The sequence below is a fragment of the Cygnus atratus genome, chromosome 6 (assembly GCF_013377495.2).
Source record: "Cygnus atratus isolate AKBS03 ecotype Queensland, Australia chromosome 6, CAtr_DNAZoo_HiC_assembly, whole genome shotgun sequence".
NCBI classification, from domain to species: Eukaryota; Metazoa; Chordata; class Aves; order Anseriformes; family Anatidae; genus Cygnus; species Cygnus atratus.
This window is the reverse complement of record NC_066367.1, coordinates 21,117,023-21,134,423: the sequence shown is the minus strand read 5'-3', so window position 1 is coordinate 21,134,423 and position 17,401 is coordinate 21,117,023. Positions and strand designations below refer to the sequence as shown.

At 40.2% G+C, this 17,401-nt stretch overlaps 2 protein-coding genes and 1 long non-coding RNA gene across 18 annotated transcripts in view; 1 reads left to right on the top strand and 2 right to left on the bottom strand.

The window, feature by feature from the left end:
- The window catches only part of GALNT3 (polypeptide N-acetylgalactosaminyltransferase 3), a 22,554-nt gene extending 13,077 nt beyond the window's left edge, over positions 1–9,477 (bottom strand). Inside the window, exons 1-2 of one of the 4 annotated variants that reach the window (XM_035566523.2) lie at positions 9,057–9,477; positions 8,790–8,883 (exon numbers count right to left, since the gene is read on the bottom strand). The gene's annotated coding sequence lies outside the window, so the exon portion shown is untranslated. Of the gene's footprint in view, positions 1–7,836; positions 7,949–8,340; positions 8,727–8,789; positions 8,884–9,056 lie in introns of those variants that run through there. The other 3 variants (XM_035566516.2, XM_035566530.2, XM_035566532.2) reach the window with 3 other exon arrangements.
- The window catches only part of LOC118258035 (uncharacterized), a 24,689-nt gene continuing 13,209 nt past the window's right edge, over positions 5,922–17,401 (top strand). For all 5 annotated transcript variants that reach the window (XR_004781778.2, XR_007708465.1, XR_007708466.1 and 2 more), the window contains exon 1: positions 5,922–7,070. This is a non-coding gene — a long non-coding RNA (uncharacterized LOC118258035). The remainder of the gene's footprint in view (positions 7,071–17,401) is intronic.
- TTC21B (tetratricopeptide repeat domain 21B) overlaps positions 12,228–17,401 on the bottom strand; it is a 35,787-nt gene continuing 30,613 nt past the window's right edge. For 8 of the 9 annotated variants that reach the window (XM_035566434.2, XM_035566466.2, XM_050711532.1 and 5 more), the window contains 4 exons: positions 16,607–16,831; positions 15,503–15,623; positions 14,240–14,307; positions 12,228–13,306 (listed from right to left, as the gene is read on the bottom strand). In XM_035566434.2, the coding sequence (XP_035422327.1) occupies positions 13,229–13,306; positions 14,240–14,307; positions 15,503–15,623; positions 16,607–16,831 (492 nt within the window). In that variant the 3' untranslated portion in view covers positions 12,228–13,228. Of the gene's footprint in view, positions 13,307–14,239; positions 14,308–15,492; positions 15,624–16,606; positions 16,832–17,401 lie in introns of all 9 variants that reach the window. The other variant, XM_035566442.2, reaches the window with a different exon arrangement.

The following is a 17,401-nucleotide window of genomic DNA, read 5'->3' as shown; positions in this document are numbered from 1 at the left end:
TCTCCTTTTTCAGGAACTAAATTATTTTTTACAGACAGGCAATTACTCATTGGCTTTCAAAGATGAAAAACTATGAAAAACATTTCAGGGCTACCAGCATCCAAGTGATTTTAATTCTCTCTGCAAAACCGGCAGTTTAAAAGAAAGATTAAAAATAGCAACCAGCCTGAATTCAAAGCACAGATTTATTTTTGGTTAAGTTCAATGTGAACTAAGCAGCAACCAGGCAAAAGTCACAGTTAATTAACGCTTGTTAACTACTGACCACAGAACCTCGAAAATAAATAAATAAAATAAATAAATAAATAAATAATAACTTTTCTATTTCATCATTTAAAACAGAACTATATTCAGCATTTTTAATTAGAATAATATATTCTCAGGAAGAGATATAACTTGTAGAAAACAGAAAAAGACATCACTCAGTTTCCCTCAAGAATTTGCAGGGTTAGGCATCCAAAGTTGTTCATATTACAGTTTATTTCAAAGCTTATGTCAGCTTTTGAAACAAACCCATACTCTCAAACAACAGTAGTTTTACCATAGAACTATTGCTCTAAAAACACAGAGGAGCGGAACAATTTCTAATCCTATTATAGCATCCCTAGATAGATACTAAAACATACCAAAAAAACCCTTCACAAGGCTCACAAATTTCTCCCTCACCCCCCAAAAAATTAAATCCAGTGCACTTCCGTCTCAAACATTATTTTCCCAATTTCTTTAGTACTGATAACCTTGTGCTATACTGATGCCCGTATACAGTAAATATAAGAATAAAAACTTTTTCTTTCTTTCTTTCTTGGGGAAGGATTGTAACCAACTTACCAACCTGCCGGATGCCCATCCAGCTGCTCTCTCACTCCCTCTCCTCAGCAGGACAGGGGGATGAAAATAAGATGGAAAAGCTTGTGGGTTAAGATAAGGACAGAAAGATCACTTGACAATTACTGTCACAGGTAAAACAGATTCAGGGAAGATTAATTTATTGCCATAAAATTTATTGCCTAGTCTAAAAATAGACTAGGACAGTCAGAAACAAAGACAAAACTAAAAACACCTTCCCCGCCCCCCAACCTGCTTCTTCCCAAGCTCTACTTCACTTCTTCATTCCTGACTCTTTTATCTCCTCTCCACTCAAGCAGCTAAGGGATAATATGGATCACAGTCAGTTCCTAAGTGTGACCACTGCCCTGGGCAGCCTGTCCTAGTGCCTGACCACCCTCTGGGTGAAGAACCTTTTCCTAACACCCGGCCTGACCCTCCCCTGTCCCAGCTCCACGCCGTTCCCTCGGGTCCTGTCGCTGTCCCCAGAGAGCAGAGCTCAGCGCCTGCCCCTCCGCTCCCCTCGTGATGGGGCTGGAGGCTGCCATGAGGCCTCCCCTCAGCCTGCTCTGCTCTGGGACGAACAAACTGAGTGACTTCAAGCCAGTTCTCATATGTCTTCCCCTCTGGATCCTTCACCATCTTTGTTGCCCTCCTTCGGACACTATTTAATAGTTCCCCTCCCTCAACCAGCTAGCAGTGCTGTGCCTGATGCACCCCAGGGTACAGGTGGCCCTTCTGGCTGCCAGGGCACGCTGCTGACCATTCAGCTTGCCGTTCACCAGAACCTCCAGATCCCTTTCCACAGAGTTGCTCTTAGGCCTCTCATCCCCCAGTCTGTACGTACAGCCAGGGTTACCCTGTCCCAGGTGCACAATCTGGCACTTGCTATAGTTGAAATTCATGTGGCTGCTGATTGCCCAGCCCTCTAATTTGTCAAAATCTCTTTGTAAAGCCTCTCTGCCTTCCAGGGAGTCAACAGTTCCTCCTAATTTAGTGTTATCTGCAAAGTTACTTAGTATATGTTTGAGTCCTGCATCCAGGTCATTTATGAAAACATTAAAGAGAACTGACCCTAAAATGTAACCCTGTGGAACCCCACTAGTGACTGGCCACTAGCTTGATGTAACCCCATTTACCACAGCTCCCGGAGACCGACCCATCAGCCAGTTGTCCACCCATCGTGTTCCATATTTATCTAGCTGTTTGCTGGACATTTCATCCAGAAAGATACTGTAAGAAACAACATTGAAAGCTTTGCTTAAATACAAAAAGATTACACCAACTGGTTTCCCTTGGTTAACTAGGTGGGCAACCTTGTCATATGACGAAATTAAGTTCATTACACAGGACTTTCCCCTCACGATCCCGTGGTGGCTGTGACCAATGTCTGCATAGTCTTTCAAGCCATGGTCTTCTCCACAGGCTGCAGGAGAGCCTCTGTTCTGGTGCCTGGAGCACCTCCTCCCCTCCCTCTTCACTGACCTTGGTCAGCAGAGCTGTTTTTCTCGCATTTTTCTCACTCCTCTCTCTCACAGCTGCTGCATAGCTTTTTAATTTTTTTTTTACCCTTTCCTAAACATGCCATCACAGAGGCACCACCTGCTGTGCTGATTGGCTCAGCTTCGGCCAGCCGTGGGCCCATTTTGGAGCCGGCTGGAGCCAGCTGGGTCCAGCACAGGGCAGCCCCTCATCTCTTCTCACAGAGGCCACCCCTGCAGCTACCAAAACCTTGCCACATAAGCCCACTACATAATGCAAATCACGAAGCATATGTACAGTTCAGCACCAGCCAAGGAGATTGTAACTTGTAAAAACACTATTGCTAAATAACCACAGCCTCAGCGTGAGTCTGCAGCTTCTGCAACCTGTTAACCATGAATGTTTTCATAACACTATATTAAAAAAAATCACATTATTGTTTCTCAGTGCACCAGGCATAAGCACATGCAATATCAGTAAGTCTTAAAGCTTAGGATTCCAAAAAGCAATATACATACATTTTCTTCAAATAGAAAAAGAAAACTTTTATATATATATACATATGCGTAATATAAAGTACCTCAAATATATGTATAAGACACCTGGCAACTTCCTTATTTCACATGCAGCCATTTAGTCATAATCTATCATACAAACATCTAGGGAGGGGAGCATAAGTTTGTTCTTGTTTGTTTCCAAACATCACAGCCAAACATCATTTCCAAACATCATGGACTAGATGATACCAAACATTTCTTATGTAGATTTTAAGCACATACTTCAGACGAATAAAATCTGCTGCTGGCTTTGATGGTGGCACAGTAACCTATCCTTCAGAAAACACTTGAAGTGCATAGGTACATTTTACCAAAAATTTAAACCAAATTGCTGTTAATTTTATTCGGAGTTATTTCCTTTAAAACTTGAGCATATGAAAATCCTTAGGACACTCACGATCAACACAGCAAAATAGTGAACATACATTTGTAAAGCAAAATAAACAAAATCTATAATTCATCAGGAGTATTTCTTATACTGTGTTTTGCATACATCTGTCTTTAGACATGTCATTAAAGACTATAATAAGTACAGCTAACAAGCAAACAAGAATATATATATAGCAATTTACTCATCATTTAGTTTTCTGTGTAACTATATTAATTTTTATCTTTGACAATGTATTTCCTTGTATTGGAGACATCTGTACTGCCTGCTCATGCATAATGACTGCCATAGCACACAGGTGAAATGTGTCTGCCCCCAGAAATGAAATGACAATTCATGTAAGTGGGCTGTGCAAGTAGAGCAACACAACTTAGCCTTTTAATGTGGATTCATACATGCCAGTAGCATACGTGGCAGAATGCCGTGCACAGAAATAGTGCAAGTGGTGCTTCAGAGGCTGTTTTGGGAAGAAAGGGTCAAGTAATAGCCTTGGGATAGTAGGTGCAGCAGTGAAATGGACAAACAGGGGCTCCTTTGCTACAAATGCCCATACTCTTCAATATGGACAAACTCTGCTCGTAATTTTATTGACAAAATATCTTAAAGGGGTAGTGCTTGATATTAAGAGAAAAGCTATTTATCATACAAAACAGTATCATTTTCCAGAACACAGACTACATTATCCAAACAATTTCTGTCATGAAAGCTGTGTCTTTTCTACGGTTTTTAACCAGGATAAATTTTGTAGTCAGAAATGCAATCTTTATTCCCCACAAACACCTCACACATTTTTATGGCATAGCAACATTGGTAAGCACAGACCAAGCTACTGTTCCATCCTCCAGGACAAGCTGAAGAAATATGTGGCACAATTAAATTCCCTGAGGTGACTGTTCAGCAAAGTATTTAATATGCTATTCATTAGAGTTATTTCCACTAATAGCAGCCTGCATTTTTGCAGCACTTTGAAATAATTAGCCCTAAACACCAGAAGTTTGATTTCAGGGAAGGGTTTTTGTTTGTTTGCTTTTGTTTTTAAAGAAAATAACCAGAAAACTTATATGCACTGTAAGTCTTCTAGAAAGCGCTGAAAAGCAGCTGCCATACTACTTCAAACCACATCACATGGGTAGCGCATGAATTCAATACAGTCTATGTTACATTATGCCACCCACTAACTCTGATGTCAGACTGTCTGCAAACACCCTGGCATACAAGAAAACCTCACTCCAGTATCCAACATGTAGACAAGTCTGACTGAAGTTAGCTTGGTCTGAATAAAACTGAACAACAATACATTTGACCTTAGTTTTTTTTTTAATAAAGTTGCTTGAAAATGTACTTTTCTTTTATGTTAAATAGGGTTCTGTTTCCTGAGAATGTTGTTTATGGAACTTAAAATATACTTTTAAAAAATAGTTATTTAAGCCTTATGGATGATTTCAATCACTTTTTTTTATACAACTTAGGTTCACCCTTAAGCTAATTCCTAACTCCAACATCACAGCATCATTAAAAACATATCTCTATTTTCTCATATCCAAGTATGCAGTCCCTTCACCAAGACCTTAATGTTTCCCAATCAGAAAGCAGGTGTGGGAAGAGGAAATGTGGATCAAATTCTTGAGGAAAAAAAGACCTGACCCTGATGATCAGCCATTCTCACCAGATTAGCAAAAGTCTGTTAAAGATACCCAGCTATATTTGCTGGACTAGTAAGAAGTCCTATTGTCACCACCAATGTAGCTGAATCTAAGATTCTAGACAAGGCTTTTTGTCTTTTTGTGCACGAATACCAACACAGGTGCTACTAAGTTATTAGCTACTGAAAAAATAATTTTGTAAAGTGATATTTTCTTCTTCCACTACCATGTAAATTGAGATTTTCCTACCAAATAATTAAATAAAAATCACTAAACAAAACTGCGCCCACTTCCCAGAAGTACATTCCAGAAGAACATCCACTCGCATTACTATCTCACGACTAAGAAATGTCAAATTTGAAGTGAATTTTTCACACAGGCGTAGCTGAATATGGAATACTGAGGCTTCCCATACAATCAAGAACAAAAGCACTTCAGAACTTGGGGAAAACGGAAAGAGTTGCTGAAGTTTACCAAACTATACTACTGCTCATGATAATATTTGTATCTGCCTTAAATACAAATAATTTACAAAATGAAACATACAGAACTTAAGGATTAAAGCTTCACCTAAAAAGGAGAAACAGAATCATTTGGTCAGTTTCTGTCTCTGCACTTGCAGAAGATGCTTGCCTGTTCCACTAAAATATTCCTGCTGGTTACTCTCCTAGACAGAGCATGTGCTCCTAAAGGACTAGAGATTGGCAAACCCCAGATACTGTTTCTTCGCATACATTCTCTGAAGCTCAGACTGTGGAAATCTTGTTCTGCGCCTGAAAAGAGGAAGCTCTAAGAGGAATACTGAACATATTCAATTCTCCACTCTTAGTTTTAGAAAGTCTAAGGGCATAGATTTTTCTAGCAAAGACTGGAGGCAATCCATCTCAGTGATCATTATGGAAGAGAGCATCTGAGCATTAAGTACATGGCCTGAAGTCACAGTTTTACTCTCTAATTGGCTTTAGAATTTAAAGTTGTTTAAAGAATAAGTGTAAGGCAAAGCAAGTTGTCTTTTTTTTTCCTTTTTTTAATTTAATGAGGTTTCCTAGGTCAATTGCTGCTAAACTGATCTTTGTCATAACCTTCCAAAGGTGTCTTCTCTTTCCTCCTGTCCCCACGTGACTGGCTCTGTGTGTCACTGCTGAATAAATTTCATAGAATAGAATCATAGAATATCCCAAGTTGGAGGGGACCCATAAGGATCATCAAGTCCAACTCCTGGCACCGCACAGGTCTGCCCAAAAGTTTAGACCATGTGACTAGGTGCACAGTCCAATCGCTTCTTAAATTCAGACAGGCTTGGTGCAGTGACTGCTTCACTGGGGAGCCTGTTCCAGTGTGCGACCGCCCTCTCGGTGAAGAACCTCTTCCTGATGTCCAGCCTAAACTTCCCCTGCCTCAGCTTCACACCATTCCCACGGGTCCTGTCACTGGTGATAACATAGAATAGGTCATCTGCCTCTCCACTCCCTCTCGCGAGAAAGTTGTAGACTGCAATGAGGTCCCCCCTCAGCCTCCTCTAATTTAATAATTAAATAAATAAATAAATTTACATAACAAAACTAAAACAAACAGTGATTTGACTATGCAACTTCATTAGTAAGTAGTTTTGTGACATGATTTCTCTGTTTATAAGCAGAACTATAACCTACAGCACATGATATCAGCAAACCTTCGGAAAGTCAGACAGAAAACAGTCGGGCAAGTGAATAAAGTTGCATTTTACATGAAATCTAGCACTTCACAGTCTGGAAACTTGAAGCCCTTTCCAACCTTGTAGAACATAAGCACAGAAATGAGCAGATAAGGAGGAGAAACTTGTGAGTGCTGGGTGGCATCTGATCAGCGATTCACATTACAAACATGCTTCTCTACCTTGGCCCCAAAATAAGGGAAAGCCCTGCTCTAGGCATCAGCTCACTGAACAGATAGGCCAGGCAACACATTCATGCAAAGGAATGTCTCAAAGCAATGCAGTCGGACACCAAGGACCACAGATTCTGGGGCTGTGTCACAAAAAGGGCAATTATATCCTGTTTCTATTTTGACAGCAGTCAAGATATCCAGGCTGTGGCCGGTATTGCCCCACCCAAAACCAGGGCAAGGTTAAATAGCAACAGCAGTTACGAGGAGGAGGAAAGCTGCTCTACTCCTCCCCGCAGCGCAACAGAAATAGTAAGTCTGGCTCTCTGTAACTAACTTAATTTTTACTTTGCTTTGTTATTGAGAGGCCTCGAGATGACAGTAGCAGATGCCAAGCTGACCAAGCCAGAGGGCAAACTGGCTGGAAAAAGGAACCGTACGCTGTACGTTGGCTGTGCCCATGGGCTGCGGCTTCGCCTCTGCCTCTCGGCTCAGCAGCGGGGCACCGGCTTTCCTCAAGGCTGAACAGATCACGACTGCTTATCGTTTATCAGACAGAAGGTGCAGTTTTGTGACAGAAGACTAACACGTAAAACATTACTAGGATAAATACAAAAGATTAATATTTCCAGCAAGACGTTTTTTATTTGACCTATTCAAACGTTTAACGAAGACTCCTCGATATGTGAGCGCACTCACAGAAAGTTAAGGACGACCGAAAGTTGGGTTATTCGCGTTACGATTCGCTTCCCTTGCCAGCTCTCCAAAAGCAACACACCATCTGCGGGCCCCGCCGCCTCCCGCCGGGCAGCGGGGCTGGGCTGGCTGCGGCGGGACGGGGCAGCCCCGCAGCCCCCCGCCGGGGCGGGAGCGGGACGTGGCAGCGGGCACCTCCCGCGGGCAGCGCCGGGCGTCCCCAGCCCCGTGCGCCCCGCGGCGGCGCCCGTCCGCTCTCCTCGCCCCCTCCGCGCTTCCCCACGGCGGGGACACGCGGGGCCGGACCCCCCCGATACACCAGGACCGGAGGGGGCGGAGGGAGTCGTCGTCCCCCCCCCCAACTCGTGCTGCCCCCGCTCACCTGGCTCCGGCGGCAGGACGGCGGAGGGGAGCGCGGCGCCCGGCCGCGGCCTGAGGGGGGCTGAAGCCGGGCGGGCGGCGGCAACGGCGGCAACAGCGCCGGCAACGGCTTCCGCTCGGCGGCCGCCAGGTGCGCGCGTGCGGCCGGCCCTGCGCCTGCGCGGCGCCCGCCCTCACCTGGCGGCCAGGTGCGCGAGGCCGCGGCCGGGCGGGAAGCGGGAGCGGCCCCACGGTGCGCGCGGGCAGGGGCGCTTGCAGGCGTGCTGCCAGGTGCAGGGTGCAGGCTGCGCCCCGCGCCGCTGCCTCCCCGCGGCCCCGGCTCGCTTGACCAGGCGCTGACGTTGCTGGGAAACGGCGCGGCGCGGCGCGGCCCGGCGGGCTGCGGGCAGGGCAGGGACGTCTCACACGGCGCTGCCTTCCTGCACATCGCCCGGCTTCCCGGAGCGACAGACTTCGCTATAAGTATCTATTTGAGACCGAACAGTTTATTCCCCACTTCCCTTACCGTAGCCGCAGTTAGCGATCACGGAGCAGCACGCTCGCAGGCTCAGGCCAGCATTTCGGAGCTGACTCCTTGCAGTTTGCCCAGGGGCAGGCAGGTAGCTCCGTTTGCTCTGCAAACATATGAGTTGGCAGGCGCTGTACGGGCAGCACCGCCACCCAGGGCGATGCTAGTATTTTATGACTAATTCTTCTTTCCAGGAACATTTTATCCACCACAGATTTCCTTCACAGTTAATGTGTCGGGGTAGTGCTAGCACGCAACCCTCCCTCCTCCTACCTTTGCACGTTTAAGTATCAAGTGCAGCAAATACAGTGTCACCTTAGGCATGCACAGCCAGCGTTCAACTTCCTGTAGCCTCAAATTCACTTAAGGCAAATTTCTAGTGTTAGAAAGACTTCAAGATCTGTCATTTTCTAAAATAAAGCTTGCAGTGATAGGAATACTTATACCTTTAAAGCACGATACTTCAGAACAAGGTCTAGATCATTCCCTCCGCTCCTCTTTTAGCGAGTACCATCTCACATAATTACCAAACCACAAATTCTAGTAGAGGAAAAAAAAATCATATATTTCGAATAAGCATTTTAAAGCAGATTCATATTTCAAGAAGTCAGTTCCACTGAAAATTAAGCAAGAGGTAAAACTACAGAGTAAATGAAGCCAGAGATCAGAACCATCATTGCAAGGACTGTAAATGGACAAACCCGTGATCTTACTATAATACGTGGTGTAGTAAGAAGCAGATGAACTTGCTAGTGATTTTTCCTTTTCCTGCTCATCTTCATACACAGAACACAGCAGCTCACAAGTTCTTTACGACCAGCTTCCTAAGAGCCAGTACTCCACTGCCAGCATCGAGACTACACTGGAATGCTGGCTCCTGGATCACTTTCAAAGACAATTCCTTCAGAACAATTTCATCAAGTTCCCCAATAACATAAGCTCTGTTTAAACTGGGATGTTTGTAAAGCTACTCACTCATCTAATGACTTATAAGATAAAGGTTGAGGTTGCTAAACCAGAGTTTCCTGATTTGTGAGCCTTTCTAGAAATTGCTGTAGCCATGTTTCAGACATGACTCAAGACAGTTGAGCCTAGTCTGAAAAAGGGAAGAGAATCTGAATATTACTCGTTTTTTTCCCCTGTAAGAATCTAATTTAGTTATTTTAACTAATGAAATTAATTATTTTACTTAACTTTTAGATCATCTTTCTAGTATTGGTACAAATCTGAAAAAAGAGTAGGAAATTAAGATAAAAGTATCACCAAAAAAAAGTGTTTACAGATCCTCTAGAAGATACTCTAGGCATTCTGTACCTGCAGGGAAAAGGGGTCAAGAAAGGAGAGGAAGCGACACCTACGGCTTATGTTGCTATAGCTACAAGATGCTTAGGTTCCCAGTTTCAATGAATGAATCAACAGAAACCACAGCTTTGCTCTCCTCTTTTATTCAAAGGCAGAAGTGGAAGATGGGTTGCTAAGCAACGACGTACTAAAGACTGCAGCTCTTTGAAATCAGCATTACTGACTCCCCTCCATCCTCCAGGAGCCTCTTCCATTCAAAGCCATTTATTAAGAAAGGGACTAAAAAAAATCTACTAGGACACGCATCCTAAAATAAGGAACTGTAAAAGCAGATGCTGAAATTAACACTGTTAATTAGCTGGAGCAAAGAAATGAAACAAAGCCACTTCTTCTGCACTGAAAGTAAAAAAAAAAAATTAGTAAGGTCAGAATATCTTAAAGTGGCTTATATAAACCAAAAGGGTAATGGAAAGGCCATTTATTTCTTCTGGGAATATTATATTAAAGCCAGATTTTCTCTGAAGGATTAATTTGCAGCCAGTGCTTCTTTTTTAATTGAAATCTAAAGATGTGCCTCAATTGCACTCTTATTTTAAACACTTCATCCATAAGAAAACATTAATGGCTAAATGGCTAGATGTGTTCAAGACGCCAAATAGACTCCACAAATCTTTTACTTCCATGCTCTATCAATAAAATTCTCCACCGTAAATTAGTAAGGAAAATCTTCAAGTCTCAGATTAATTTCTATCAGCTAATTTCTGTATCACGTTGTTGTGGTTTAACCCGGCATACAGCTAAGCACCACTCGGCCATTCACTTGCTTCCCCCCCACCCCTCCCTTCTGTGGGACTGGGGAGATAATCAAGAGAAGAAGGTGAAACTTGGGGGTTGAGATTAAGGCAATTTAATAGGACAGAAAAGCAAGGGAAAATAATTATTATAATAGAATATATAAAACAAGTCACGCACAATGCAATTGCTCACCACCCACTGACCAATGCCCAGCCCCTCCCTGACCAACTCCCCCACTTTTATTGTTCAGCACACAACACCAATGGTGTGGGACATCCCTTCTGACATTCTGGGTCACCTGTCCTTGCTGTGTCCCCTCTCAGCTCCTGGTGCACCCCCAGGCCCTTGCTGGCAGGGCAGCATGAGAAGCTGAGAGTCCCTGGCTCTGTGTAAGCACTGCTCTGCAAAAACTAAAACAGCGTGTTACCAATATTTTCATCCTTAAATCCAAAACACAGCACCATACCAGCTACTAGGAAGAAAATTAACACTATCCTAGCCAAAATGAAGATACATTGTCATCATGGCCTACTGTTAACTAACTTATGAAAAGGCAATGTGCAACTTATGCTCACAATAAAAGAAAGGAGGTGTAGATGCAATTTAGTTTCACCAATTTTGAACACATCTTGCATGTTTTGACATAAAAGCACCTACTTTATTCTAAACTTGAGCTAAGTGTTATTCCAATGCTACAGAGCAAGCAGAAACACTGATCCAGTACAGAAAAGGCTGCGGATAAAGAAATGCTGTTTTATTAGAAACTGCCTTGAAATAGGCGTTTGTAATTCTAGCAGTGGAGAAAAAAATCCAGCAGATTAAGGATTCACTGTCTACTGATCCCCACAGCCCAGCTTCCTTATAATTCACCCTCCCACCTCAGCATTTTCCAGTTCTTTCCATGTTCCTCATTCAATTCCCAAATCATCAGTCCTATTCCCCCCCCTCAATCTCCTATTTTTTCCCCCTCCTTTGTTGTGGCTGTATTGTACAGAAGGGGTAAGTCAATAGCATAAAGTTTCAAGGTTACCTGGTGAAGGAAAGGCCACTTAACTCCATCTTTCACACAAAGCTTGCAGAAAAGTTACACACCTGCACCTGAAAGTTTCCATTAATTTTAGTTTAGCTGATCAACAACTCAGAAGTTACTTGAATGCAGAACCTAGAAACCTCCAGTAGGTAGCATCACTGCTTAAGTGATACATGTCAATCTACTTAGGAAGCAAGGCTGTAAGTTATCCAAGATACAGCACCCAGTTACTGATAGGTGAGATTAGATATGATTTTAAACAGTTCCTTGTGTAGCCTAACAGTGCGTTGTCAAAAAAAAAAAAAGACCACCACCTCACCCCCAGAAAAAGTGGTTTTACATAATGTCAACATGGAAAGCTAAAGTTACTTAATCAGGAAACAAAATTAAGATATTTTAGTAATTGTTTTAAGATTTTTCTTCATGCCAAAATATTTTTCTAGTCAAATACATATAACCAAGGTACGTTTGAAAAACACATACCACAGTGCACCGATGTTTTTTGTTTGGCATGTTTTTGAAGAAATTCTGCATTACTGACAAGAGTCAGTCATGACTAACAAAATGGCATTCACAACTTGCTATTGATCCCCTGAAGGGCCACAGTTATGTTACATACACAAGAGACCACAATCCCATGTAATCAAAACAAAGCCACATAAATCTGCTTTTTGGAAAAAAGTGAAACAAGCATTAACTTCTGCACATATGACTGTACTGTCTACACATATGATATTGAAAGGCTAAACACTCCAAGTTAAAAACGACAAATATTTTTCTCCGTGGAAATCTGACAGACAGGTTGATAACAGACAGCATGAGTAGAGAATAAATACTGTGTAGAAGACTTGCATAGTCTTTAAAAGCCTTTACCGAACATTTATATAAAATCTTATTTTTAAATATTACAATTTCATTAAAAATCAAAGTTTTAGAACAATGTATACAATTACTTCAATCTTGAAAAACTCAAGTGTATTTACAGTATACGTAAAAATAAAAGCATACTTTAGAAATTTTGAATGAACAGATTACTTAAACCAAGATCCAGCATCTCAACAATAAGCAAAGACAGAAATCCTGCACTAGGTTAGGACAGGCTGTTGTTTTGAGTGCTATTTCAAATGGACAAAAGAATACAGAATTACATTCTTTAAAACTTTTTTAAATGCTGGAACTCAAAAGAATAAGACTGCACTATCTCCTATGTACCGTTTCTCTGAAAAGAAACTACCGTACACCCTTGTATTCATACAAGTGTTATCTTATTATGTTTACTCTTTTCTTTAAAACACACAGCAGTATAGATTACTTGCAGTATAGTATATATATAACTTGTACTCCACAGTGTGGAGTGCATATTCACTTTTGAGAAGTAGATGGGTAATATACCTCCAGGAAGTAAATCACTAGTGTCCAAGTTGGACTTGTTATCCAAAATATACTTCAGCAGTATTTTATAGAGATGTTTGTGGCCCTTACTTCTGTTATTTTTTATTTTCAGATGACACTTCATATACCATACACATAAGCAGTATTCTCTGCTGAGTAACTACAGTTCCTTTCAGGGCTGCAGATTTTTCTTGGAAATAAGCCAGATTTCTAATGCAATGTAACTGTATTCCATATTCACAGAAATTGAATTCCATATTCACAATAAATTTGTGCTGATATGGTCACTGTCATGGCAATAGTTTCCAAAGTCAGATTAAACAAACAAGTTGATGAGCTTCGATTTTTTTTTTTTTTTTTTTAAAGTCATGTTCTTAATGATGCACGGGCCTTGTCAAGTATTTCCTTTCTGATCTTCGGATAGTTTGGATGTGCTTCAAGCACCTGTCAAAAGACAAAAAAAAAACCACAACATAACAGTTGTCTGAAAGGAAAGAATACTGGGGTAGTTATCCCCCTCATCACTGAGCTTACACATTCTAAAACTGTCAATAAGGTGAGAAGTTTCATGTAAGAACGCATAAATATCTGTAGCTACACACTACCACACACAGAGGTCAAGAACAACTTTACCAAAGAGACGCTGCTTCCCTTTCATGCTACCCTGTGACCTTAGTGGGAAAAATGCAAGGGTCAAGGGCTAAAGCCTCTAGGTGGTTTGGAATGCGTGCATTAAGAACAGCAGCCTCCAGAGACATTTCCAAGGTTGCAAGAATACTTTCTCTGCAGTGATAAACTGATTTTGTTTTCACTCTCTCAGGCTCTTTCTTACTATACCCTATCCACTCCATCTTCTTGCCTTCCAATTCCCTCCTCCCCCTTATCTCTCCATTTAATTTATCATTTCTAGTTCTCTTCATTTCTCCTCCAAGCACAAAATATAATTTTGTTATTAATACTAATACTTATACCAATGTCCACTCTGGCTCTAAAATCACAGCCCTTTATTATTTTGCATCTAGTGTATGCATGTTTGGACCACACAAAGGAATTTACTTTCTAACAATGTCTTCCAGTATTAACATTTTATTATTACCTTCAGCTACAATTCTGTATGAACTTACAAGCAGCAACCACAGAACAAAAAAAAGCCACTGCCACTTAAATATGCCTTCACATTTGATAGCCAACCACTACACCTCTCATTTACCTGATGGCCAGGGAGTTCTGGATAAAGCAGATTGGTTATGTAGAGAATACTTAAAGTGTCTTTTTCTGATGATATTAAGCTATTTTAGAAATCTTAGAGTAAACAAAAAAGGATCATTATGTAAAACAAGTTAGCTACAGCAGAGAGAGCATTAAGCAAAATTCTACCTTATGACAAACAGTGATTGCATCAACATATCTCTTTCCTTTCAGGTAATTGAAAGCCAGCTTGTAGCCTGTAAGCGTAAGGTGAAAGAAGGTGACAATTTCAGTTTCCATATTAAATTAGTAAAATATCACATTAAAGCTTATTTTTATCACCGTAAGTTTCTATAGCTCGTATATTTGTTTTCAAATATTCTCTCATGTAAGCCTGTAAATATCAAGATTTCTACTGAAAGTCACTTTAAATAGTAGAGGAATTTCCTTTACACACTGATAAATAGCTCGGTTGGAATCAAAAGGAGACATTTTGGAGAGCATGTTTTTTCTACAGAGTACACATAATGGCTGTCTTCCTTCAATTAATGTGGTACCCTACAGGGTTTCTCAGTGTGACCTGCCATGTTCTTTATTAAGAAAATAAAGAATTCCATTATTAAAGGGCAAAAAGTCATGATACCAAAAACAAACTGGGAAATTAAAATGCTATTCTGTTCCACTGTCAGCAGACCACAGATAAAGTCCAGTCATAGTGGAATAGTTAAGTCCCATAGCAACACATCAGGCTGATATTTTCCAGATAAAAGGTATTTTCCTAAAGATAGAAAAACAAAATGAGATTTTTAAACATCTAAGTTTTATGAAGGGCTTCCTATATGAAATAGTCTACAAGTGTAGCAGTCTAGCTTAGACTTCAATTAACCATCCCAACTAGAAGTTGAGTACTATCTCAAGTTTTCAGCTTATGTTGAATTTTAAGATAAGTATTTAAAGCCATTTAAATAGTTTTTGAAATCTTAATTCATATATATATATATATATATATATATATATATATAAAACCTGTAAAAAAAATAGTAATAAACAAGTCAATGATCTACCACCCTCAGATAATAGAACAGGTATAAAGTACTACAGCTAGTACATATTGCATTACTATAAAAATATATTATTCAAAATGAATACTGTACTTACAGACAGCATATAATAGCCAACTATGAGTTTCCTAAGAGTTTCAGACCAAACCTCATACTAAAAATCAGTGAGATGACATTTCTTAGTTATCATAAGACTTCCACCTCTTGTCATAGGGGCTTTCCTAAAGACTTAAGTAGACCATTAAATAGCTGCAGTAATAGCTCGAGTTTTTATGTGAAGAAAACCAGTAATTCTTTCTACAGAAAGAGAAATACAGTCTTTCAGGTAACGGTAGTGTTTTCATTCTTACTATATTGCCTGAAATGATAGGTATACATTACATAAACATGCCTATTGTTGGATTTGTTTGGTTTCCGTATCTCCAGGCCATCTCATAATTTATTGCTGCATCTTTATATGCTTGTTCCTTTTCCATTATGTATCCCATGTATTCATAAGCCTTGCAACAGGACTGCAAAATATAAATATTCATTCAAGATTTTATTTAGGTTACACCTTTAAGCAATTACACCTTAATTGCTTAAATACTTCAGATCAGTACGACTGGAAAGCTTAAGTGATACTTGTACTACCTTTGATGACAAGATAGTCCTGATTTAAAATATCTGCAATACAAATCAGTTATATGGAATTTTGCAGAGTGACATCCTAAATTAATCTGACAAGTATAGATATCAGAGGACAATATAACTACTCCTTCAAAAAAAATATTTAGTGCCTCCAGGAACCCCGTAGCTACATTTCAGTTACTAAGTTAGTAAAAGTACTAAGCACAAGAAGAAAACACAAGCAAAGCTATTGTTAAACATACATATATATCAATTTAATTCCATAAAAATTTTTACTACGAAATTTAAAACTAATTCATACAGGAACGCTCTGTTTAATAAATAAAGCAGAAAAAAGTTATGAAAATAAACAAAACTACTATAGGACTGTATTGTAAATATTGTAAAAAGCGTATATTGTCATGTTGCCCACAGCTTAAATATTTCAAGAGAATAAATATAGCTTTTATGAAGATAGATACCTCATTTACAAAGGCAGAGCAAAGAAATATTCATATATAAAGTATATTCTTTGTTTAACTTCACTCTTTTCTAGTTAGGCTTCCAAAGCGATGAAAAGATTTCAAATCAGAGCATACTGGAACAAACAGTGTAGCCATGCCTGGAGCTCCTTTTTTCTAAACCAAATCTGCACAGTATAAACGGTACCCCAAGCTTGTAGTATAATATCTACAGGAAACTAGACTACTGGATGTGCCGCAGGTGAAGGAAAATGAAACAGATAGAACAGCTTGATCAGGAAAAAGGCAAAGATGAGGAAAACAACACAAGAGCTAAGACCTGTTCCTGTGCCATGCCTGTTCCATGTTTCAAAGGAAAACTAAAGTTACATGAATTAAAATATTTCTAATGTGCAGTCACTTACCCTGTTATGACGAAGGCATCGTTTTAATAATTCACCTGCCATATCATATTTTGAAGACTGAATATATATATCTGCAAGCAGAAGCCAACTCTTTTCAAACTCCTCTGCATCAATGGGATTCCAGTTCATTTTTGCAATCCGTTTTAACTGATTTCTGGCTCGTGGAGTCTGTTTCAAGATCATGTAGGCTGTGGCCATTCCCAGGAGTGCTGGTATATGATCTTTCTGCAGAAAAAGGCATAGTAACTACTTAAATGATTTTTGATTTTGCTTTCAAGAAAAGAAAAATCTAAGTGTTTATACCTTTCTGATACAGTACCAGAAAGTTAAAATAAAAGATAAATTGCAGGAACTAAAGATAGAACATCCAATCTTAGAAAGATGTTTTCCATTTAGTGCAATAGTTATTCTTATAATACTAATGACAACAATAAGCACTAGGTTAAATATTTAAGAGGCTAAATGTTAGTCTGGCTGGGGTCACAACCTTCTCCAGGCTCAGGAAGTATTGAAAGCATCCACATATACTTCATCTCAACAATAAACATTCTGATACAACTAACTTTTGATATACAAATAAATACTTCTGATGAAACTGAATTCACTTGAAGTTACAATACAAGTATTTTCTACTTTTAGAAATTTGTGAATGTCAGTAACAGGGACACAGATTCCTATTTCTAGGTGTACAGCTCCTAGACTTACAAGTCTAAACTACCTGTATTGGAAAGCTACTCAATAAACAGGGTTCTTAAAAGCCACCATTCTGTGCAAGAGCCTCGAGCAAAATGTAAG